The 27,322-nt window shown below is 31.7% G+C and overlaps 1 protein-coding gene across 3 annotated transcripts; it reads right to left on the bottom strand.

The window, feature by feature from the left end:
- Nucleotides 1–230: 230 nt before the first annotated feature.
- Nucleotides 231–26,098, bottom strand: LOC139503079 (P-selectin-like). 3 transcript variants are annotated; one of them, XM_071292751.1, is made up of 12 exons: nucleotides 25,903–26,076; nucleotides 24,883–24,953; nucleotides 19,948–20,076; nucleotides 17,163–17,336; nucleotides 16,486–16,659; nucleotides 15,809–15,982; nucleotides 15,061–15,234; nucleotides 14,327–14,497; nucleotides 11,985–12,079; nucleotides 11,551–11,665; nucleotides 5,735–5,963; nucleotides 231–365 (listed from the first exon to the last, which is right to left on the bottom strand). In XM_071292751.1, exons 2-12 carry the CDS (start codon nucleotides 24,947–24,949, stop codon nucleotides 356–358), a joined length of 1,512 nt encoding a protein of 503 aa, XP_071148852.1. In that variant the 5' UTR covers nucleotides 24,950–24,953; nucleotides 25,903–26,076; the 3' UTR covers nucleotides 231–355. The 3 variants fall into 3 exon arrangements, with proteins under 3 accessions (XP_071148852.1, XP_071148853.1, XP_071148854.1); XM_071292752.1 differs by lacking the exon at nucleotides 19,948–20,076 and having other exon boundaries at nucleotides 25,903–26,081; XM_071292753.1 differs by lacking the exons at nucleotides 16,486–16,659; nucleotides 17,163–17,336 and having other exon boundaries at nucleotides 25,903–26,098.
- Nucleotides 26,099–27,322: the final 1,224 nt, after the last annotated feature.

Raw genomic sequence — 27,322 nt, 5'->3', positions numbered from 1 at the left:
CATGGGACAATGGTGAAACAGCACAACATAGGAACAATTACTTATTTCTGTATTATTGCCAGGTGATGAAACTGATCAGAAATTAAGATCATCTATGTCTCTTTTCTTTAGGGTCACTATTGTCATATTTCTCTATACGTGTTATTCATCCCTGACTATTCTATTCTCAATAGAAAGTATTTTATAAATGACATCTGGAACTATGAAACAAAGAACACTTCGTATTTAGTCTCTCAATATTTTATTAGAAATGCAAATAACATATCGTCCTCATATAGTTCATATCTCGCTTCCAAATTGGCAAATAGCATGTTGTCCTCAGATAATGCATATGGCTCTCTCAAACTGATAGATATTATGTCAGTCTACAAAAGGGAGAATAATAAAAACCAGATATGATATAATTATTTGTTTTAAGGTAACCAACTTTTTTTAAAATATACAAAGATATGGTTGTTAAGCAATTACTTGCTTTTAATGGTGAAATACGTGTGATATTTATTCTTTAATATAATACACAATTTGTCTTAATATCAAATAAAAAAACTAAGATATAGCTATTATTATACGATTATCCTACAAATGTTGAAAAAAATAGATTATTATAACAATACTAATAATAATATTTATGCTATATCATGTATATGTTACAGTAAATAAGTGAAATTAGGAATTACACGTAATTACTCAACATTTCAGTAAATACCTGTATTTACTAGTCAATTTAGTAATTAAATGTATTTACTAACTGTTTCAGTGATTACTGCTATTCACTGATTTTTTTGACATTTTTACAGTTATTTACTAACTTGGTATTTTTGTTTAAAAATATAAGACCGAATTCAAGATATTGAATATGAAAGTACAGGGGTAGGGATTTTTAGGGCTTTATACTTAAGGATTAAGGATTATAAGGCACATTAAAAGTGCATACTTTTAGTGTTTGTGAATTGAAACTGTAAAATGGTTGTTTAATAAGTTTTGAAACTCCCTAAAAATCATTTTCGGCATGCAAGACAATGATATTAATCCAAAATTGAAAAATACATATTTAAGAAGTTTATAGGCAACTTAGCAAGCTGTTTTTATACGACCTCAAACATTTTTTTGGATCGTATAATGGTATGATATCGTCGTCGTATGTGTCGTCGTCTGCGTCGTCCGAAGACACATTTGTTTTCCGGAAAATAACTCTAGTTTAAGTGAATGGATCACAATTACATTTAATAAGATGGTTAAATACCACAAAAGAAAGGTTTTGATTGAATTTTAGGATGATGGTTCCAACCTTTGAGGAATAAGGGGCCCAAAACAAGCATTTTTCTACTTTCAGGATAATAACTTTGTATGAGTATTTCAAAAGCTCTGAAATTATACAACAATGTTTTATACCACAAGTAAAGTCTTGAATTCATTTTAGTGGCCAGTTTAGGAATTAAGTATTTTTTGTAGTTTATGGCCTATAACTTGTGTGTAGGTGTATGGATCTCTCTGACATTGTTCTTCAAGGTTTCATATCACAAAAAGAAGATTGTGGGGTGATTGCCAAATTCATGTAAGAATAAAGTGTCAAAAACAAGCATGTTTCTATTTTTCAGACAATAACTTGTGTTTAAGAGTATGGATCTCTCCGAAATTGTACTACCCATACTACAAAGAAAAGGCTATGATGACTTCAGTATGTATATTAATGAAATTTATCCTGTTGAACTTACTTTAAATAAAGCTAATACTAGCAATGACCAATGCCCTTTTCTCGATCTTGATATCTATATCACTAATGGAAAGCTGAATACTAAAATTTATGATAAAATGGAGGATTTTTCATTCCCTATCGTTAATTATCCGTTTTTAGATGGTGACGTTCCCTTGTCACCATCTTACGGTGTTTATATATCTCAACTTGTACGATTCGCTTGTGTATGTAACAATGTTTTAGATTTTAACGAGAGAAATTTATGTATTACTGAAAAATTATTACACCAGGGTTTTCGATATCACAAACTAGTCAAAACATTTACTAAATGTTATCATCGGTATAAAGACATCATTCGTAAATATAGCTCAACATTGGCTAGAGGTATAGGGGGAGGGTTGAGATCTCATAAACATGTTTAACCCCGCCGCAATTTTGCGCCTGTCCCAAGTCAGGAGCCTCTGGCCTTTGTTAGTCTTGTATGATTTTAAATTTTAGTTTCTTGTGTATAATTCGGAGTTTAGTATGACGTCCATTATCACTGTACTATTATGCATATTTTAGGGGCCAGCTGAAGGACACCTACGGGTGCGGGAATTCTCGCTACATTGAAGACCCATTGGTTGCCTTCGGCTGTTGTTTGATCTATGGTCGGGTGGTTGTCGCTTTGACATATTCACCATTTCCTTTCTCAATTTTAGACTTCTAATACGTTCAGGTATTTCACATCCAATTTTTTATGGAAATATTCTTTATAAAGCACAAAGGTGTCAGTATTCACCTCAGAAACTTACAAAACCTTTGAATAAACTTATTAAGAAGGGATATAATTACGATACTGTTGTCAGGTCATTACAAATTGCATATTTTGGCGTTAATATTGAGTCACTGATAGGGTCTTTGCATCTGAACTAAACACATTTATTCTAAAAACAGTTGTTGGCATGACACGGGTTATGTTCTTCTCATATATGTTATGATGGTATGATACTAAACCCCTAACGGGAAGGATTGTGCCTAATGTTCATATGATGAAATCATAATCTTTCAGTCAGTTTAATTGAAGTCTGGAGCTGGCATGTCAGTTAACTGCTAGTAGTCTGTTGTTATTTATGTATTATTGTCATTTTGTTTATTTTCTTTGGTTACATCTTCTGACATCAGACTCGGACTTCTCTTGAACTGAATTTTAATGTGCGTATTGTTATGCGTTTAACTTTCTACATTGGTTAGAGGTATAGGGGGAGGGTTGAGATCTCACAAACATGTTTAACCCCGCCGCATTTTTGCGCCTGTCCCAAGTCAGGAGCCTCTGGCCTTTGTTAGTCTTGTGTTATTTTAATTTTAGTTTCTTGTGTACAATTTGGAAATTAGTTTGGCGTTCATTATCACTGGACTAGTATATATTTGTTTAGGGGCCAGCTGAAGGACGCCTCCGGGTGCGGGAATTTCTCGCTACATTGAAGACCTGTTGGTGACCCTCTGCTGTTGTTTTTTATTTGGTCGGGTTGTTGTCTCTTTGACACATTCCCCATTTCCATTCTCAATTTTATTTGAGTGTGTGTGTGGGGGGGGGGGTAATTGCTCAAAAGGGGGGGTCAAAACGTTTGGAGGGTTCCTATTGTTTTAAGGGGTTCAAATTTTTTTTATTTTTTTCAAATTTCAAATTTTTAAAAAAAATTTAAAGAAGAATACTTTATTGCACAGTATTATACAATAGATTTGTAAGATCTTGACATTTATTTTGTGTCAGAAACCTATACTATGTCAAAAACTTGATCACAACCCAAATTCAGACAGTATGAAGCTTCAATATTGTGCCAAATTTGCCCCAGCTGTTTGGGGTTTAACCTTTAATTTTGGCCCATGCATTTCTTTTACAAAATATGTTTAACTACAACTTCTTTTGTCAGACATTTACGATGGAGCTGACATTTGTCAAAAACAAATATATTTAAATTGATAGCGTGAAGAGTCACATTTTCATATTTCTGTGTTTTGTGTTTCTCGTTTTTTATGAGTTTTTCAAGACCTCCAAACTGAAGCCTATATACCTGCAACAAAATTTTATCATTCTTTCTACCTGTCTTTTTGTGATTGAATAAGTCAACTAAATGGTCCATCTCTTTTCTTTAACTTTCAATATTGGCCTTCTTTTCTTTTTCGTCGAACCTGCGACTTTTGTTACAAAAGCCAGACATAACGAACCAACATTAATTCTATCATCATCGGCGTCCACAAAAATTCACTTTTTGGTTATTTTATTTTTTTTATTTTGATTACTTTCTTAAATTATCCAGGATTTCTACCAAACTTTAACAGAAGCTTGTTAAGAAGGCGAGACACTGGATTCTGCGAAACCCTTACAATTTTGATAGCTGTATACATCGACAACCCATCTCCATCTAAAAGCTGAATTGAAGGTTAAATGAATATGTATTCAATTAGGTCCAATTATTAACTTCATTCATGATTGAACAACAACAAAATCATATATTATTTTTAAATCTCGTAGCTAATGCACCTATAGCAAAAAGGTATATTTTAGGCTGATCACTTTTTAAAAACTTTTTAAAACACTCTTTAAAAATGTCCTGTACCAAGTCAGGAATATGGCCATTGTTATATTATTGTTCGTTTCTGTGTGTGTTACATTTTAACGTGGTGTCGTTTGTTTTCTCTTATTTTTGAGTGTAATTTCATATTGCGATAAGTCGTGTCACGGTACTTGTCTATCCCAAATTCATGTATTTGGTTTTGATGTTATATTTGTTATTCTCGTGGGATTTTGTCTGATGCTTGGTCCGCTTCTGTGTGTGTTACATTTTAGTTTTGTGTCGTTGTCCTCCTCTTATATTTAATGCGTTTAGTAACGAAATGTAATTCCTAATTTCACCTATTCACTGTAACATATATAGATAGAGATGAATAAATAAATTGATCAATAAAGGGTCGTTTCGATCCCACTTACATGTTTAACCCCGCCTCACTCTGTATGTATTTGCATGTTCCATGTCAGGAGACTGTAATTCAGTGGTTATCGTTTGTGTATGTGTCACATATTTGTTTTTCGTTTATTCGTTGTACATTAATTAGATATTTAGTTTCTCTTTTGAATTGTTTTACATTTGACGTTTCTGGGCCTGTTATAGCTAACTGTGCGGTATAGGATTCGCTTATTGTTGAAGACAGTGACCTATAGTTGTTTATATATATCTGTTGTTCTCTTGTGGAGAGTTGTCTCATTGGCAATAAAACCAAATCTTCTTTATATTTTGTGGTTAACATGCTAAATTAAGGTGCAAAGAGATTGGTAATATATCTGTCAACAGGGTAAAAAAATTAAAATCCGAAAAATACTCAACTCGGAGGAAATTTCAAATCAGGAAGTCCCTCATCAAATGGCAATATCAAAAACTCTAACACAAAAAAACGAAAAGATAACAACTGTCGTATTCCTGACTCGGTATATGCATTTTCTTATGTAAAAAAGGTAATTAAACCTGGTTATAGCTAGCAAACCTCTCACTCACATGACAGTCGCTCAAAATTTCACCATAAACAAACAGACACAACAGGAACAACTTTCAAAAATAATGGTAAAGCAGTCAACATTGTCTAACAATCCCATTATAAAAACAAACTAAAACACAAATGTCATACAGACAAAGCACACTAAGCGCAAATACAAAATTTCAATCCTAGTATCTATAATGAGTTTATTTAATCTATATGATTCCACCAAAACGTTAAAATATTTCACCATTCGATACTTTACACAAAAAAGTAAAATAACAATATATTGAGCTCCGAGGAAAATGCAAAACGGAAAGTCCCTTATCAAATGACAAAATCAAATGATAAAACATATCAAACGAATGAACAGCAACTGTCATATTCCTGATTTGGTCAAACAATTGAAATTTTCTTATTTACCTTTCCCCTTTTATTGTCTAAAGGAAATAGTTGTATTCTACGATTTCCATAATTTAATTTTCCTTTTTCAACCAAAGTAAATGAGGGTTCAATTCTACTTACCGAATTTCACAAACGGAATTTGCTAGTTCACTACAAAATTCGTCACCCCATTTTAAAAAATAAAACGGATGTATCATAGCACAGTGTGCGCCTTGCTTATTTTGTATATTTTTATTATCTGGTTGCTGTGGTGATCCTTGGTACCAGTCACTGTAGTTAAGTGGTTCCCCAGACAACCATTTATATGACATTTCATCGTTATTGTCTGTTAGGCCAATCCAAAAAAATGCTTAAAATAATGATATAAACATAATAAGTAAGATTGTTCTCTTGAAATGCAAAATAAAAAAGGACTGAAAATTACAGTTTCAAACTGCATCAAGAATATAGCATGTGTTATGAATGCAAACACATAATCATCTCTCACCAGCCTAGTAGTCAGTTCTTCTGTGTAGAAATGAATATCAATTATATGGTCATTTTTATGAATTTCCTGTTACAAAACTTTGAATTTTTCGAAAAACTAAGGATTTTTTTATCCCAGGAATAGATTACCTTAGCTGTATTTGGCACATCTTTTTCGAATTTTGGATCCTCATTTCTCTTCAACTTTGTACTTGTTTGGCGTTATAACTATTTTGATCTGAACGTCACTGATGATTCAAATGTAGACAAAACGAGCGTCTGACGTATTAAATTATAATCCTGGTACCTTTGATAACTATTTACACCACTGGGTCGGTGTCACTGCTGGTAGACGTTTAATTCCCGAGGGTATCACCAGCCCAGTAGTCAGCACTTCGGTATTGACATGAATATTAATTATATGGTCAATTTTATAAATTTCCTGTTACAAAGAATTTTTCGAAAAAATAAGGATTTTCTAATCCCAGGAATAGATTATCTTAGCTGTATTTGTCACATTTTTTTTGAATTTGGCGTCCTCAATGCCCGTCAACATAGTTCTTGTTTGGCTATATAGGTGTAATACCACCATTGATTTTCCCCTATTAGTCTTTGTTAAATTTGCACTTTTCAAAAAAATGTGCAGAATTTATTTTTGTTTCAAATAAAGAAATACTTGGCATGAGTAAAGTTTTACCCTGTCAAGTACTATAGAAAAAATTTCACATAACATTTCATTGCATATAAGAAAATAACCATCATTGGCAGTTAACCAATCAAATTTCTCCCCTTAATTTATCTGTGTACAAGGTTTAGTCACCATATAACCTCAAGATTACAAAATTTTCTATAGAAATCCTAAATAAAAATTAAGGGTGTTTTGAAAAACCCACGACATAAGTTTATAACACAGAAATGTTTTTACTGCAAAAAAATGTAGGATTAATTACCTACAACTGTCAAATTCAAGGGAATATTTCTCTAGACCTACTTTCGTATACAACCGGATGTGACGTATCATGATTTGGTGGTATTACACCTAAAACTATTTTAATCTGAGCGCCACTGATGAATCTGATGCAGACAAAACGCGCGTCTGACGTATTAAATTATAATCCTGGTACCTTTTATAACTGTGTACCCCTTCATAAGGAGATATAGAATGATTGCAATAAAACAACTATCTACAAAGGTTAAAATGAAGTTGATGTTAGCAATTATAGGCAACCGTATTGAACTTCAACAATGAGAAAACCCCAATACCGTATAGTAGGTAAGAAAGTGACCCGACACGAAAAATATGGGGACAAATCCATTGCATGATACAAATTAATGGCCTAGTTTATAACAAAACAATTTACGAAAATAACATATGACTACCACTGAATTATAAGGTCCTAACTTGGGACAGGCACGTATAGAATATTACGGAGTTAAACACGTTTACTATATCAATAATATACCATATCAACACGGAAGTGCTGACTACTGAGCTGGTGATACTCTCGGTAATAAAAACTCCACCAGTAATAACATTGACCCAGTGGTTGTAAATAAACTCAATAAATGTTTGCATTAAATCGAATTAAATTTAAAGATTTGTTTCAAACCCGAACTTTCTTAGATGATATCTATATTTTAAATAGACCTTAAAAGACAGAGTCAAATACTATCATTAAAGTCGGGGTTTGTTAAATGCTATACATGTCATAATGAAGCAAATGTGTTAGGTATATATTCGATATGAAAGCAACTTAAGTACAAATTGAAAAATTCAAATATCTTACAAAAAAATGTTAATACTACCCTTTAACAGACAGTAAAAAATGACACTTTTCATCAAAATTTATAACAGTACATAGGCAAATTGTCGGTACGTTGGTCGCACGTTGTTGTTGGCTGTACAACATTGGCCCAACGTTGGTCTGTTGTTGTAAATCCATATTATTATCTCATGCATGCTGGTAAAAATCGGGCAACTGTTGGCATTATGTTAGTAGCAACATAGGGCCGATATGAAATTTTGTTAATAAAAATAGATTATGAAATATTTTACGCTTTATTTCTCTTGGGAGGCGGATTATTTCGATTGCTGCATGTTTTATGAAAAGTTAATGTTATACCGAAAGTGTTTATCAATTGAAATTACATTTACAACTCTATGTTAGGCCAATGCTGGGCCAACGTTGATCATATATTATACTCTATATTTATATAAGTCAGGTAAAATTTATACTGGAATATCATTACTGTAATAAAAAAAATGTATATCATGTATATCGTAAAAATAGATTGCCTGTTTAAAAGTTTAAATTTATTGCAATCATTATTTATAATAACTTTATTCATTAAACTTTGTGAAACCTAATAATTTAGCAATTATATGCAGAGTGATATTTGATACAGCCAGTCTGTGAATCAAGCACATTCTGATAAGGTTGACCATATGTTCGACAAATTTCAAAGATAGTTGCTATGGTAATTAAGTTTATAAGAAATCTGAATGTAATGGGATGGTCACTTTTGTGATTATTTCCTGTAAGAAAGCAGTAAAACGAAGAAAACAAAAGAGAAAAACATATCATCTGAGGTTCAAAGAGAAAGAAAATAACATGTAAGTTGTAACTTTAAAAAATCTGATATATATATACGATTAAGAATGACAAATATAATATGAATTTTTAATCTGAGGGATGTTCTTAAAAATTAAAACATATATTAATTTCTATCATTTTATAATGTTGATCTTGAAGTTTATACGTTTCGGGAGAAATATTTTCTAGATTTTAAATCATTTCAATCCTATGAATCATAATGAAATATTTGCCAATGAACATTAGTATCTTCAAACAAATTGTAAATTACCAATATTTTAATAGTTTTTTCTAAAATCTATAACGATAACATTTATGACCATTACTGAAGTTAATGGAAAAAATATGTCTTAAGATGTACCTTATGTTACACTTGCATGTGTAACAGTGTATCATATATCAAATAGAGTATTTATTTCTTAATCTTATTTAAAAATCTTATCTAAATTCATTGCAGAATATGTTGTTATTTGTATATAATTATACGGACTCGGCTGAATTTAGTTTTTTTGTCCTCGGCAAAACTTTTGCAAAACAAAACCGATATTTGAATAGTTTGTAGGAGTAAATATCAGTCACAAGAAGCTGACGCTTGAAATATAAAAAAATAGGGTGGGCGGGGCTTTGGGGAGGTGCGGTAAAAAAACTATACCACACAGACGGATATTTATAAAAGAAAAAGACTATTAATTAGTGTCTGAATTACTTGAAGTAGCTTTTCTTTTTAATATACAATTTTACATTTTAATTTAAATTTAAAGGTCAGGTATTTGAGTACTACAGAAGACAAAATAAATCAGAGTGCAAAAGGAAAAAAAGAGAACTAGGAATAATAAGAATTATTGACAACATCCTGGCTAGAAAATGCATGGGAATGGAGATGGGAAAAAATGCATTCTACCATTTGATATCCAAGAATGAATAACTTTAAGAAAGTAAGTTAACATAAAAGCCATCCTTTATCCTTTATCCTTTATCCACAGTTGTTATCCATTTGTTTGATGTGTTTGAACTTTTGATTTTTATACGACCGCAAAAATTGAAAATATTTTGGTCGTATATTGGTATCACGTTGGCGTCGTCGTCTGCGTCGTCGTCGTCGTCGTCCGAATACTTTTAGTTTTCGCACTCTAACTTTAGTAAAAGAAAATAGAAATCTATGAAATTTTAACACAAGGTTTATGACCACAAAAGGAAGGATGGGATTGATTTTGGGCGTTTGGGTCCCAACATTTTAGGAATTAGGGGCCAAAAAAGGCCCAAATAAGCATTATTCTTGGTTTTCGCACTATAACTTTAGTTAAAGTGAATAGAAATCTATGAAATTTAAACACAAGGTTTATGACCACAAAAGGAAGGTTTGGATTGATTTTGTGAGCTTTGGTTCCAACAGTTTAGGAATTAGGGGCCAAAAAAGGGCCCAAATAAGCATTATTCTTGGTTTTCGCACAATAACTTAAGTATAAGTAAATAGAAATCTATGAAATTTAAACACAAGGTTTATGACCACTAAACGAAGGTTGGGATTGATTTTGGGAGTTGAGGTCCCAACAGTTTAGGAATTAGGGGCCAAAAAGGGGCCCAAATAAGCATTATTCTTGGTTTTCGCACCATAACTTTAGTATAAGTAAATAGACATCTATGAAATTTAAACACAAGGTTTATGACCATAAAAGGAAGGTTGGGTTTGAGTTTGGGAGTTTTGGTCCCAACAGTTTAGCTATAAGGGGCCCAAAGGGTCCAAAATTTAACTTGTTTGATTTCATCAAAAATTGAATAATTGGGGTTCTTTGATATGCTGAATCTAAAAATGTACTTAGATTTTTGATTATTGGCCCAGTTTTCAAGTTGGTCCAAATCGGAGTCAAAAATTAAACTTTGTTTGATTTCATCCAAAATTGAATAATTGGGGTTCTTTGATATGCCAAATCTAACTGTGTATGTAGATTCCTAATTTTTGGTCCCCTTTTGATATTGGTCTACATTAAAGTCCAAAGGGTCCAAAATTAAACTAAGTTTGATTTTAACAAAAATTGAATTCTTGGGCTTTTTTGATATTCTGAATCTAAACATGTACTTAGTTTTTTTATCATGGGCCCAGTTTTCAAGTTGGTTCAAATCAGGATCCAAAATTATTATATTAAGTATTGTGCAATAGCAAGAAATTTTCAATTGCACAGTATTTAGCAATAGCAAAAAATCTTCAATTGCACAGTATTGTGCAATAGCAAAAAATTTTCAATTGCACAGTATTGCGCTATAGCAAGAAATCTTCAATTGCACAGTATTGTGCAATAGCAAATATTTTCAATTGCAGTTTTGCGCAATAGCAAGAAATATCTAATTGCACAATATTGTGCAATAACAAGAAATTTTCAATTGGAGTTATCTTTCTTTGTCCAGAATAGTATTTGAATCAACTTAAATCATTGTTTTATACAATATACAATGTATATTCACTTTTACTACCAACTGATAAATTAAAACGATCTTTACCATTCAGTGATAACAAGCACTTTATTTTACATTTTAATATTTTATAATGTATTTAAATGAGTAGTTATTGTTGCAAACTCCATTAGAAATTTGAATTGAGATCAGTTTTGGAAAAAGGGAAAGGGGGATGTGAAAAAAGAATTTATCCCACATATGATCTATTGTTGTGAGCCATTAACTCCATTTCACATTGTTCGAATATACAAATGCGCGCACGATCGGCAACCATATAACCATATAGAATAATAGTCTTAGTTTTTTTTTTAAATATGTATAGAACGTTATATTGTAAAAATCGGTTGATTTCTCTGTTATCTGTGGAACCTTATTAATTGATGGGAAATAAATCGAGAAACTTGAAACAATTGCTAATTTACCTACCATAAAGTATTTGTTCTATGTGTTTATGCATCAATCTCACAACATCTACTAAAAAAGCGTTTTCGTCACCAGTTTCAACAGAAGTCAAATGTCCACCAAGGACATTGCAGTTAGCCTACAAGAATGAAAACCAGTGAAAAGATTCATCAAACATACCATGTTCATCATTATTTAAACAGGACGAGCATATGTCCAAAAAGACTCGTTAATGAATCGAAAATTAGGTACGAAACCGAAGTGCATTTCGGGATCAAAAATTCAGTTAGGTCTTGCCATTTACAACTAAAGTATTTTTGTCATTACTGTTATGCCAGAAAGACAGTACTGTACATACACCTCTGATAAAGAGTAAAAAAAACCAGTTATAATGTAGAAAAAAGCATAATTTTGTGGCAAAAAAATCCACTTGTAAATCAGAATATTATATTCCATACCTTAGAATTAGACCAAGTTGCCAAGTTACATGTGAATATGTACTTTGAACCACGAAAGAAGGCTACCGTCTCAGGACATGATATGTTTGCTAAAACTATCAAAACAGTATTAAATGTTTCAATAAACTTTTTCTGTTAACTGTCATCCATTACAGTGTTTTAAAAGTTGTTCGAGTTAAAAGTTTATTTTCTTCTCTCATATTTGTAATTTCCGAAGATAATAAACTGATAGATTTTAATTGGGACAGGCAGACCCATTCTTTCGGTTATTACAGTTTAAATTATTCGTATTATACACCATAGAAGATGTAAAGCAAACACATGTCAACATGGACACAAGTCATAAACAAATCTAAAATAACCATTGGTTTTAGTTATCATATTTTAACTTATGCAACTCGATAGCTGTATATAGTGTTAGAGGAGCTAATAGTATTTTTGTTTCGAAGCTACTACATACTTTTCAATCTGTTGATCAACGACAATTTTTAAAACGCATTGTTCTGTGAGTTTTTATAGTGGAAAATAATTCATTACTATATTAAGTGTTTTATTGGATTTTTGTTACCTAAATCTACCATTTTCGAGATATTAGAATACAAGTTCTGTTTATTAATGTCATGAAAGTGCCCTACTCCAAAACGTGACATTAAAATTTGATTCATATACTAAAAGATATTTATATATGGAGTTATTTTCTCTCTGAACGATATGACATTCTTTCGAAGAAGCAACCCGGACGATACCATGTTTCAATGAAATATGTTCCAATGCATAAAATAATGACCTATGTGAGCTGATTATTTTCCTTGATAAAAAAAAACTTTAAATTACTTCAAAACCCAGACGTTAACATATTCGTGTGTAAGATTTTGAAAATCTTATTGCAATGTATTGGTTCACACTGAATAGAAAATAATACTGTGACCTGCATGTATTGATATTCGTTTTCGTGTTACATGTACATGTGTTATGATTTTGTGTTCCTTGTGACAGTTTTTAACTTTTTTACATTTATGTATACCTTTTACTCTATTACAATATTTATTCTATTGAATAAAATCAACGTACCTCACAATGGGGTCGGGTTGGGGATTGTATGGAATTTTATCCTGATTATCTCTTAAAAGTTAATTTAAAATTAAAATTGCTGTATCAATATTCACTTTTCCACGACAAAAATGTCATTACAAATAAAAAATAAATAGCCCCTCACCCTTTTCTTTTTTTGAATTTTTTATCAAATGTTATCGGATGGTAACAATTCATTTGTGTCTTACTTTGTGCAGTTACAGTAGTATTTTTAATAGGTATAGATAATGATATCTAAGGTTTATATCTAGATTAATTAATTAGTTTGATTTCACATTCTAAATGAGCCGAAGGGTGTATTGAAACCGGAACGCATTAGAAAGGAATATCCCACTTTCGTGTGGTCGGTAAAATAGGATGCTTAACTTTGCAAATCTTTATATTTTTTGTATTTCTTCACGGTATATAAGTCAGATAATGCATATTTAAATGTTTATATTGTCGTAGAACACAACTCGGGGTGTCAGAATTGCCCACAGAAGGAACTCCCTACGGTTGGTTTTTCATTTGATCAATCCTAACACCCCTCGGTGTGTTCTACGACAAGAAAAACCTTAAAATAAAGCATATCAGAATGATCCTTTGTTCAGCGTTTTGTAGGTTTCGTGTTAGCGTTTCTTTTATTTTGACAGTGATGACAGGATTCATTAACGCTAGTTAGATAGTATTTGCTGCTCTTGATATTGTGTTGGCTATTTTAGATACGATGCCAACATTAAGTCAAAAAAGTGTTTTGGAATATTATAGTTGTTATCTAATAGTTCGTTTCTATATATGTTGCATTGTGGTTTGTTTTTGTTACATTTCAGTGTTCTGTTGTTAATTTGTTTTCGGCTCATAGTTGATGTGTTCCCTCCATTTTAGTTTGTAATTCGGATTTGTTTTCTTTGAACCGATTTATCGACTTTTGAACAGCGGAATATTACTGATACCTGTATGTGTATTGACCATTGCCAACGTGCAAATATACCATCTCATCCTGATTATTTGCAAACAGTAGTACCTGCAGATTGGCAAGTTTTTTTAAAACCTTTATTCGATGTAATCATCGGCAACGTGTCTCTATTCTTGTTTTAGTGATCATCCTATTCAACTCAAGAAGAGTATCTCTTCACTTAAGTCAAAATATGATATGTTATGATAATAAGTATAAGATTAAATTACAATGTGTTGTTAAGATAGTTAAACATTGTACATTATTGTTACATATATAACGAACAACCAAAGGAAAAAGAAATTAGTGTTCTTACTACATTGTGGAATATTCCCATCCCAGCCTGATGTTGTGCACGTTATAGATTTTCTTCCAACTAGGACAAATCCTCTGTGACAGATAAAATTTGCCGTTGAGCCAATAGTTCTTTCCTTTACAGTAACAGTACCATTTGTTAGACTGTTGGTTGGAATATCGTCACACTGAACTACAAGAATATCTGCAGTTTACAAGTTATTACCAAAAAACAAAAGAACAAACAATACTCGTATATATGTTTTGGAATTTAGTGTGACGTTCATTTTAATTGAACTACGACACGTTTTGTTAAATAACCTATGGGTGTGTAAATTTCTCCATTGTTGGCCGTCGTCTGTTTGCGGTTTTATGGGGTTGTTGTCTCTTTGACACATTCCCCATTTCTGTTTCCATTCTCAATATTAATGATATATAAATACTGTTTAGTTCCTTTTTAGCAAATGTTGAAGAAAAATCTACAAGAGAAAATGTGCGCTACGTCTGTTGTTTGAAGACTAGTATTGTAAGATTTTAAAATGCTCTATGATTTGAAATCCGAAGATGTATAAGTACCGAAACCGTTAAAGAGCTATATGTCAAAAATACATAAAATAAATAGCCAAATTCATCTAACAACAACATAATAATTGCGTAATGTGTTGTTGAGATAGTTTAACCTTGTAATACTATTGTTTGTTTGTTACATTAATATCCAACAATCAAATGGAAACACAGGTAAGTTTTTGTACTTACAGCGACATTGTGGAATATTCCCATTCCAGCCTGATGTTGTGCACGTAATAGATTTTCTTCCAACCACGGAAAGTCCCGCGTCACAGGTAAAATTTGCCGTTGAGCCAACATATCTTTCCGCTACAATGACAGCACCATTTGTTAGACTGTTGGTTGGAATATCGTCACACTGAACTAAAAGAATATCTGCAGTTTTCAAGTTATTACCAAAAAAAAAAAGAACAAACAATACTCGTATATATGTTTTGGACTTTAGTGTGACGTTCAATTTAATTGAACTACTACACGTTTTGTTAGACAACATCTGGGTGTGGAAATTTCTCCATTGTTGTCCGTCGTCTGTTTTTGTGTGGTTTTATGGGGTTGTAGTCTCTTTGACAAATTCACCATTTCTGTTTTCATTCTCAATTTTAATGATATATAAATACTGTTTAGTTCCTTTTTAACAAATGTTAAAAGAAAAATCTACGAGACATACGTGCTCTACGTCTGTTGTTTGAAGACTAGTATTGTAAGATTTTAAAATGCTCTATGATTTGAAATCCGAAGATGTATAAGTACCGAAACCGTTAAAGAGCTATATGTCAAAAATACATAAAATAAATAGCCAAATTCATCTAACAATAACATAACAATTGACAATTGCATAATGTGTTGTTGATATAGTTTTACCTTGTAATACTATTGTTTGTTTGTTACATTAATATCCGACAATCCAATGGAAACACAGGTAAGTTTTTGTACTTACAGCGACATTGTGGTATATTCCCATTCCATCCTGAGGATGTACATGTTATAATTTCATTTCCAACAAGTGAATGTCCTGCGTCACATGTAAAATTTGCCGTTGAGCCAATAGTTCTTTCCGTTACAGTGACAGCACCATTTGTGAGATTGTTGGATGGAATATCTTCACACTGAACTACAAGAATATCTGCAGTTTACAAGCAATAACCAACAAGCAAAAGAACAAATAATACAACTATACTGTTTATATAGTTTATATAAAAAAGAAGATGTGGTATGATTGCCAATGAGACAACTTTCCACAAGAAACCAATTGACACAGAAATTAACAACTATAGGTCACCGCGAACGGCCTTCAACAATGAGCAAAGCGCATACCGCATAGTCAGCTATAAAAGGCCCTAAAATGACAATGGAAAACAATTGAAACGAGAAAACTAACGGCCTTATTTACATAAAAAAAATGAACGAAAACCAAATATGTAACACATAAACAAACGACAACCACTGAACTAAATAGTTATCAAAGGTACCAGGATTATAATTTAGTACGCCAGACGCGTTTTTCGTCTAAATAACATTTATCGGTGACGCTCATACAAAATAGATATAATGCCAAACAAGTACAAAGTTTAAGAGCATTGAAAATTCAAAGTTTAAAAAAGTGTCTGTACTTACAGCGACATTGTGGTATATTCCCATTCCATCCTGAGGATGTACATGTTATAGTTTCGTTTCCAACAAGTGAATGTCCTGCGTGACATCTAAAAATTGCCGTTGAGCCAATAGTTCTTTCCGTTACAGTGATAGCACCATTTGTGAGATTGTTGGATGGAATATCTTCACACTGAACTACAAGAATATTTGCAGTTTACGAGCTATTACCGACAAACAAAAGAACAAATAATACAACTAAACTGTTTATATAGTTTATATAAAAAATAAGATGTGGTATGATTGCCAATGAAACAACTCTCCAAAAGAGACCAAAATGACACAGAAATTAACAACTATATGTCACCATAAGGCCTTAAACAATGAGCAAAGCGCATACCGCAAAGTCAGCTACAAAAGATCCCAAAATGACAATGTAAAACAATTCAAACGAAAAAACTAACGACCTTGTTTACATAAAAAAAAATGAACGAAAACCAAATATGTAACACATAAACAAACGACAACCACTGAACTAAATAGTTATCAAAGGTACCAGGATTATAATTTAGTACGCCAGACGCGCGTTTCGTCTAAATAAGATTCATCAGTGACGCGAATACAAAATAGATATAATGTCAAACAAGTACAAAGTTTTAGAGCATTGCAAATTCAAAGTTCAAAAAAGTGTTTGTACTTACAGCGACATTGTGGTATATTCCCATTCCATCCCGAGGATGTACATGTTATAGTTTCGTTTCCAACAAGTAAATGTCCTGCGTCACATGTAAAATTTGCCGTTGAGCCAATAGTTCTTTCCCCTATAGTGACAGCACCATTTGTGAGATTGTTGGATGGAATATCTTCACACTGAACTACAAGAATATCTGCAGTTTACAAGCTATAACCAACAAACAAAAGAACAAATAATACAACTAAACTGTTTATATAGTTTATATAAAAAAGAAGATGTGGTATGATTGCCAATGAGACAACTTTCCACAAGAAACCAATTGACACAGAAATTAACAACTATAGGTCACCGCGAACGGCCTTCAACAATGAGCAAAGCGCATACCGCATAGTCAGCTATAAAAGGCCCTAAAATGACAATGTAAAACAATTCAAACGAGAAAACTAACGGCCTTATTTACATTAAAAAAAATGAACGAAAACCAAATATGTAACACATAAACAAACGACAACCCCTGAATTATACGATCCTGACTTGAAGCAGGTACATACATACATAATATGGCGGGGCTAAATATGTTAGCCGGATCCCAACCCACCACCTAACCTGGGACAGTGGTATAACAGTACAACATAAGAACGAACTATAAAAATCAGTTGAAAAATGCTTAACTTATCAGATGGATTAGATTAGTTCCTTTCTTAACACATGTTAAAAGACAAATCCACGAGAGACAATCAGCGCTACGTTTGTTGATTGAAGACTATAATTGTAATATTTTAACTTGCATCGCTCAATGATCTGTTATAGTGGGAAAAGAATTCATTACTTTCCTGAAACATTAAGATAAGGACAAATATTTGATTTGATTTGAATAAAAAATGTATTTGTTAATTTCCCGAAAGTTTTTTATATCGTAGCATTTGTTTTCGATCAATTGGCCAAAAGATGTGTCACGCATAAAAGAATGCTCTTTCAGGGTTTTGTAGGGTTCTTGTTAGAAATTGCTCTCATTTTGACAGTGATGCCAGGATTCATTTAACGTTGGATAGATTGAATATCTTCACACTGAACTAGAAAACAAAGATATCAAGATTATAAAATAAAATTCGGAATGTGTATACGATAACATTAGATACAGATCAAATATTTTTACACTGAACTTCTCAAGATATTATAAAATATTTCTCAAGGTTATGAAATAAAATTGAGACTGGAATGTGTTAAAGAGATAACAACCCGACCAAAGAGCAGACAACAGCCGGAAACTACCAATGTATTTCGATTACAGCCAGATAATCAATTCCGCAGCCGGAGGCGTGCTTCAGCGGGACCCTTAACAAAAATATTTACTAGTGCAGTGATAATTAACGTCATACTTAACACCGAACTACATAAATAACTTAAGTTAAAAACATACGAGTCTAACAAAGACCAGAATATCCTGACTTTGGACAGGCGCAAACATGCAGCGGTGTTTAACATGTTCTGTGAAATCTCAACCTTGTACTCATTCATATAGCCAATGAAGAACAGCAAACACACAACAATACGCGCATTAACATTCAGATAAAAAGAAGTTCGAGTTCGATAGTCCAGAAAAATGAACAAAAGAAACTAAGAAAAATGACAGCTGTCACTGGCATGCACGCTCAAGACCTCAATTCACCTGATTGAAAGATTTTTCTTCATCAAATGAATATCCAGCATAATCCCTCCCGTTAGAAGTTTAGTATCATACAATTATACACTTTATTAGAAAATTGTAATCCGTATTACAAGTTTAATTCAATTCTTAGAGAGGGTATATAAAATCTAAGCCGGGAATGTCTCAACATATACCTTCTCTGCGATCTGAAAAATAAATATAGTTTCTTACGTATTAAACACACCAACAGCCAGGGGAATTTAAGGTAATTAAACACATCAACAGTCAGGGGAATTAAAGGTTATTAAACACACATATATAATATATATATATATATATACAACTCGTCTCAACATCAACCCAACAATGTTAGATCTGTAAATTTGCTTTCGCAAATTTTTGGTTCTTCCCTCGCCGGGATTCGAACCCATGCTACTGTGATATCGTGACACCAAATCGCCTGCACTGCAGCCGTCCCGCTAGACCACACGACCACCTGGGCTCTCAAAAAAGAGCTTTCGCTGGCCGTGTGTTACCTTTCCTCGTCAGTTTTAATCTAGCGGCGTACTACAGTACATGATATATAAGGCATGAAGATGTTATTGTTACAGATCAGCTAAATTATCTATAGTAAAGGATCCTACAAATTAATGTAATATACAGTCACAGAAAATAATTATATTTATAAGTACGTCTGAGTCAGTGACAACTCTACAACAGATGTATCCATCGGATCGCCATCAATGATGGTGATACATGGCTGTGTACATAATGTATATACAACTCGTCTAGACATCAACCCAACAATGTTAGATCTGTAAATTTGCTTTCGCAAATATTTGGTTCTTCCCTCGCCGGGATTCGAACCCATGCTACTGTGATATCGTGACACCAAATCGCCTGCACTGCAGCCGTCCCGCTAGACCACACGACCACCTGGGCTCTCAAAAAAGAGCTTTCGCTGTTAAAGAGCTTTCATCTTTGTTAAATCAATGCACTCGATGAAACATTGAAGTTAAATATTCTTCTGCTCATTATTGTAGCTAAGGTAGCTAAGTCACTATATAAATATTCTAGCTAATATCTACGTGATATACTGCAAAAAAATGTTAGTTTACGACGACTTGAATGATAGTATACTTACACACGCAACACGGTTTCCTTCGACAACAGCTGCCGTTATTAATCCATCCAGAACCAAAACTACTTTCACAATTGGAATCTTTTGTTTTAGCGCATCTTCCCTGTGAGGCCGCACATTGACGAGTTAACTCTTAAGAATTAAAATATTATATTTTAAAATGACTGTATATCATGCGATGTTTACATTTCCAACAGTAAACTATGTATTATGAAAAGATAAAAGGTAAATAGAGGATAAACACAATTGTTTCCAAAACTGATTCTGAAATTACAATTGATTTTTTGCAGTCAAAAGAAATGAAGAAATTACTTATTATTTCAGGCAAATTCGATAGTGTTAATGCATTATATTTTTTAGATCAAAAGAATATAATTCGATTTAAAGGGCTTGACCGTTAAATCGCGTTATCAGAGGAAGGCCAGACTTGCGACAGTTCATGCACAGGTCAATGTAACGCGAATGTCTTAATTCTATTACACGGCATATCAATTTTAACAGCTTTAGCACTGCTCACAATATTCTGAATACACGGTCTGCTAGGAAGTAACTGAATATATCTAAGGTCAGATTTTTGAGTTTATTGTACGCATATTTAATGTACATACTTATCTTATTAATTTTTCAATTTCAACAGATTATTGATTGATTAATTAAAATCGGTCACATTCAATTTGATAATTTATACATTAGTGTAAATCAATGATTCATATATAGTATACAAATCCTTGACTAAAGTTATTATAATACGAGCGAATTTATTTTAATTTATGTTGGATTGTATAATAAATGCTTGATTCACATAGTTTTTAAATCCAGTTACATTAATATTTTTGTATCTTTATCGAGGTATTACATGTACATAATGAAAACTAGATTCCAGGTATTTCTATTCAATTTACATTTTGTAATGCAGATTATAATGGTGCTGTTCCATTATCAGGTATGTTAACTATTATCTAATAATGGGGTTGCCTTGTGAGACATTTACACCATCAAATGCAATTAATTATGGTACCATTTATTGTTCTTTAGCGTGTTTAGGACAATAGTAAATCGTAAATTATATTTCAAAGTTGAGCCTCAGTTAAAAGAAATTAGTTGATAAAATTGTTGATATGGCAGCTACAGTGATGTCTTTATAACCGATTGTTTTTTCGGTCAGCAAAATTGCGTCGCATATATACAGAGACATATAATATATCGTCATATATAATACAATATGTCTCTAAAATATATATCAATATTTTTTCAAATAATATTCATTCGTATTTCGTAGTAATGTCTTTATAACCGATAGTTTTTCGGTTATCCAAATTGCATTGCATACATTTTGATATTTATTTAGTGTATAAAAAGTATATTATTTAATTATATTTGTTAATAATGACATTTATTGGAAGGTTTATGATGCCTGAGTAGAAAAGGCGTTGAAAAAAGGTGTTATAATTGGGGTAAAGAAAACTGCTTTAGCCACCTGTGATGTCAAAATAGCTACGCATCTGAAACAGAAACTGAAAATTTGTTATGCAGGATTATTTCATTCATCAGCTGGACCATCTATATGTATGTCAGTCGAGATAAGTGGGTATTGCCTTATCTTAATACATCAATAAAACAGGTACATCTTTTATTCTTTAATTTTAATATAGCTAATTCAGTACATGACATTTTTAGCTTTAACAATGATTTGAGTAGTAACATTTCGAGCATAATAAGGAAATCGATTCTAAATGGCGAATACTATATTGATCCGGATTGCTTTTACTATGAAAGACCATACAACGAATAAGAATAAGATTGATTTATTTATAATTGGTTTCTTATCTATATATCTCATCCTGATTAGAAAACATTTCAACATTGATTTATTTTATAATCACACTGAAGGTATAGTCCCGCAAGTAATATTCAAAGCATGTTTAGTATGTGTACATATCATGAAGGAATTTTTACAATTATTCTAATTATTTCATTCTCACCACAAGTATACCTAAATTTGATTTATTTTCATCTGTCATCTATTTAAAAGAGAGAAGCATTTCACTAATTTCAGAAACTAGTTCTGCACTATATATATATATATATATATATATAAACGCCTAAAAAAGTGTACACAACAACTCCAAATACAAAAAAAAAACTATAAATGTAATTATTCATAAAATGTTTCGGATAACATATATCCTTCATCGGTATATTTGATTGTGATGTTGAATGAATCAATTATCAGTCTACTTAGATTAAGCTTTTACAATCTTGAAATTTATACAATAAAAAAGTCAAACCGAACATCAGGTAAGACGCTTGCACAATTCTAAAAATTTGTTAAACACGACATAGGTTAAGACGTGTCACGGTACTTGTCTATCCCAAATTCATGTATTTGGTTTTGATGTTATATATATATGTTATATTTGTTATTCTCGTGGGATTTTGTCTATATGTGTTACATTTTAGTGTTATGTCGTTGTTCTCCTCTTATATTTAATGCGTTTCCCTCGGTTTTAGTTTGTTATCCCGATTTTGTTTTTTGTCCATGGATTTATGAGTTTTGAACAGCGGTATACTACTGTTGCCTTTATTTATATGCCTAATTACATCAGATAGTTCAAATATATGCTTTCAAGAAAAATAATAATGTGCGATATGAACTAGCACAATTCTAAAGCTTTAACGGTGTCGACAATTATGATGTTACAAGAAAGATTGCGTCAATAAGAATTCCAAATTTACAGCACTGAACGGTCTAAATTGGTAAATATGTTAGATTTGACAACGGTAGTGTAGTTACATTAGAGTCTGCGATGTTTAAAACAAACGGCCATTAAAATATAATAATAAATTTTGACTAAAGTAAACGGTTGAACGTGGCTTGGTACTTACGCATCCCTAAAAAAATTAAGCAATTTAAATTGTTATATTCAACAGATTTATTTTAGAGATGAGTAAGGTAAAGAAATAGAAACAGAGACTGTAATAATAAGTAATGTAACCCAGATGTGAAGCACTGCATGGTGTCGAACTACATCTTTTCATTTATCCCATTTGGTGCCAAACTTTTTAATTTCCTTATCCAAAACCTTTCCCGAGCGAGTCTATCCTCCTTAGACCAAGCCGAGTTGTGGTCAATGATTTTAATGGTCAGTCGATTGAGATCTGCCTTAGTGTGGCCAGGGGATCTCAAATGTCGACTGAGAGGGAGGTCTGGCTTGCAATGGTAGTCGCTATGATGGCCGTTCATTTGTTTGTGAAACGGCTGTTCTGACTCGCCAACATACTGTTTACCACATTTACACTGTAAGAGATACACAACATTTGAAGTCTTGCAATTAACATTGCAAAATATGGTGTATTCTGTACCAGTGGAGTGACTGTTAAAAGTCTGGGTAACCAGTATTTGTTTGCAAGTCATATATATATATATAAAAAAACATTGTATCTCGCAGCTATAAAAAAAATCATTAACGGTAAATATCAATGATACCAGTAAGTAAACTGATGCATTTTTATATTTGATATCTATTTCACAACTAATTTGAATTAGGCAAGAGAGCTCATCCAGTATATGAGCAAATAAGACTTGGAGCTAGCAGGTTTCAGGCTTAGGGTTCAGGTCATAAGTTGGAAACGAGCTGTTTCGGTTAAAGAAAGCAATTTCACAGTCTTGTAATTGGGGACCAGTTGATTTAGATCTATGGCTATTACTCATGTACCATGATCACAACAAATCATTCATACCCTGTCTGTATTATGTATAAATAATGTGATCAAAAATATGGCTCTTGCACTAGGATAAACCGTCATTACTCGCACAGCTTTTTTGCGCACATTTTAATCGTGCCAAGAAAAATAAAATGCTACATGTAATGGACAAGATAATCAAATGTTGATTTCCAAGATTGCTATAACTATCAAGTATTAACATAAGCTGAAAATATTATTGCCATCTCTTTGCCGTTCAAGAAACGAATATTTATTGTTTTTTCGGGGTTTGTTTAAACTAGCTTTATTGGATTGTTCATTGAGTGTAACTAGCAGCTATCAATCCACTTGCGCATTATCAACTTTAAAGTTCAAATGATATTAGTTTTACAGATAACAATGTTTCCATTAGTCTTAAATTTTAGAAAATTGATCAGCATGGCAAGATAGTTTTACTACTATACTTGGGAAAAGGCATCGTTGGTTTAATAACAAAAATTATGTCTGTCATATTTGTTTTTCGTAAACTGTTTTGTTATAAATTAGGCTGTTAGTTTTCTCAATTAAATTGTTTTATAATTTTTATGTCGGGGCCTCTAATAGCAGACTATACGGTATGGGTTTTTCTCATAGTTGAAGTCCGTAAGGTTGCATATAGTTGCTTACATTTACTTCATTTGAACTTTAGTGAATAGTTGTCTCACTGGCAATCATACCACATTTCTTTAAATTTATATTAGTGCATTTTAATTATAATCTTTTAAATTAACGAATAGAGAAGAAATAGTATACACTATTCTGCAAGTTACGTTTACAAACTTTATTACCAGATGTGTAGATCTTTGATAAAATTATCGTCTGAAAATTGTTGATATAAATTTACAACCTAAGCGAGTTAATTGTCTGGGTTAATGGTTTTCTTAAATCTTATTTATATCATTACAGAGGTCAAGAAAAATTCAAATAAGTTAGGTGATGAATTGATTTCATTGCTTTTGTGGTTTAGATTTAATAGTAGCGTAAATCTCAGACTATAACACTGCTAATTAGTACGATTTTGTTATATGAAAGAGAAACAACGCAATTGTAAATGAACTTTAACCTTATGTATTGTGTTTGTGAGATATATTCCCCTCAATCAATAATGCACTATATCAATATATGTTGATTATTTATATTTATCAATGTTAATGTTGATTCTAATTACAGTTCATCCATTTATATAAAGCTTACTTTCTTCTGCATTCACCTCATGGTATATGCTGAGTGCAATGACAATCACGTACCAACAGTTAAACATGGTGCTGAAACATTTATATACAAGTATAATATTTGTATTTTTCATATTTCATGAAATTTATATAATATTTGCATTATACATATTTCATGACGCATAATATTTTAAGTATGTATTTAAAATGAAATATAACACTTAAAGTATTCATTTAACATTAAAAATAACATTTGAAAATATCCATTAAATATAAAGTATGTCATTTAGAATATTCATTTAACATGGAGTATAACATTTATTTAACATGAAGTATAACATTCTTAATATTCATTTAACATGAAGTATAACATTTAAGGAACTTCGCTTGACATATTTTGAGATTTCTGTCAGATTTTCGAAATCCTCTGGTTTTATCCATTTGAATGCCTTAAAAAAAATTGCCCATTGACCCCCATGTTTCCTTTTATAAATCTTCTACATGTATAATGATAAACAATCTGTAATAGTCATATACTATTTTAATTATTTTTCAATAGTTTTTGGGAACTTAAACTTGTCAATGATAAAGCTATGTTAAGTAAAGAGAGAATATTTTCCCGCCTAAATTTCAATGGCTAATATCTCGAAAACAAGCACAATGACCTATATATATATGTTTTGCTCTTTTGATTCCTTTATTTATCCCCTATCAATATAAACTAGTGTTTTGAAAAGCTAATTATTTTGAAACTGAGAAGTGAACTCCCTTAAAGTATTTATTTAACATGGGGTATAGCATTTAGAGTATTCATTTAACATTTTAAAAAAATGACATTTAAAGTATGCATATAACATGAACAATATTTATATTATAAATATCACTTGCAGTATAGTATTTACATTATAACGCAAATAAAATGTATGTAAACATTCGTAAAAATAAAACTGGATATTGGTACAATTCATAATTTCAATAAAAGTATTGCATTAACAAATTTCCATAATTGAGTATTTATTAAGACAACAACATATATACTTACAATTAAAACTGTCCAAAAAGTGGATGATGCAAACTTAGCTAATGTTATAACTGTCCTACACTTTCGCATGTAGATACTTCATAGAATGAATGCACAGATTTATATGAGAATGAAGAAAAATGATGTAATAATTCTTTGATTCCATTGGCTAAACAAGAATGATGCAATTGCGCTTTGAATCCAATGGCTTGTTAAGAAGTACACGTAGGCGCTCAATTTATTACAAAAAATCTGAAATAGAATCAATAGAAATATGTAAGCAACATTTGCAACGACCACAAAAAGTACATGTATGTAAAAATGAACTTTCAATTAAAAAAAAATCATTAGTTAACATTTAAAGAACCATTTAACCATGTTAACATCGATCGAGATTGTATAATAAGTAAGTTAAATTTTACTCGAGATATCATTTTGTATTGAAAGATAAAAAGAATCAGACAAATATAACAGTTAAAATGCACATTGCGACGTGCGTTTTACTAACTGGTAAAATTATAGGTCACATTATGTCGTTAAAAAAGATAAGTTATGATATTATGAAATTCAGTTTAGAGCCACTGATAACTTTTGTTTAGACGGTTATATATGTTCTATATACCAACTCTGATAAGTGTTTGATATGCATATCAATTGTCATTTCTTCGACAAACCGGACTACATAACGATAAAATATTTCATTGTGGACACCGTCCAAAGCACTAGATAGACCTAAGCTCGAAATGCTGTAACGTTGCAATTTGGATGTCCAGGATATGTAGTCTAAAAAAGAGTTTTTACCCATACGAACAAACAAAATCTAACAAATTTACATATACTTATCAAGTTTAATGATGTTTAAAATTATCCGTGGAAAATGCAGGAAAAGTTTGTTATGAATCAAGCCACTTCCGAAACACTGATAATAGAGTTGGTTTAACTCGCGGATAAAAATAGTTGAATGGAAGTGGTATCAACTCATTGTAAGTTAATATAAGAAACACTTCTATTGTGTTTTGTGCATCCAAAGCAATACTCTTAAGGAATTTGAAAGTTCACATGAACTCAATTAGGATAGATAACATATACATGTAAGCATTCAACCGCAATACACAGAGCAGCACAGTAAAACAAAAGATCATATGAAGTAAATTTTGCCTGAGGGCGTTGGACCCTAAAAAAAATCTTGAAATTTCAAAATAAACTGGAATGAAGTTTGTTACATATCTTGATAATACCTTAGCTAGTATGTTCTTTGTCATGGATTAAGAAATTCAATTAAATATTACGACAATGTATGGGTTTCTGTCTTTTTGGCACATACTTTTGGTATTTCTGATCCTCAATGCACTTCATCTGTGTACATGTTTGGCTTTATAATTAATTTTTTTTTCAGAAGTAATCATCCTTTATTGATAGTTTGAAATTTGTTAGTGGATAC

Source organism: Mytilus edulis, chromosome 14 (assembly GCF_963676685.1).
Source record: "Mytilus edulis chromosome 14, xbMytEdul2.2, whole genome shotgun sequence".
Classification (NCBI taxonomy): domain Eukaryota; kingdom Metazoa; phylum Mollusca; class Bivalvia; order Mytilida; family Mytilidae; genus Mytilus; species Mytilus edulis.
Note: the sequence above shows the minus strand (reverse complement) of the source record. Positions and strands in the feature narration are given on the sequence as shown.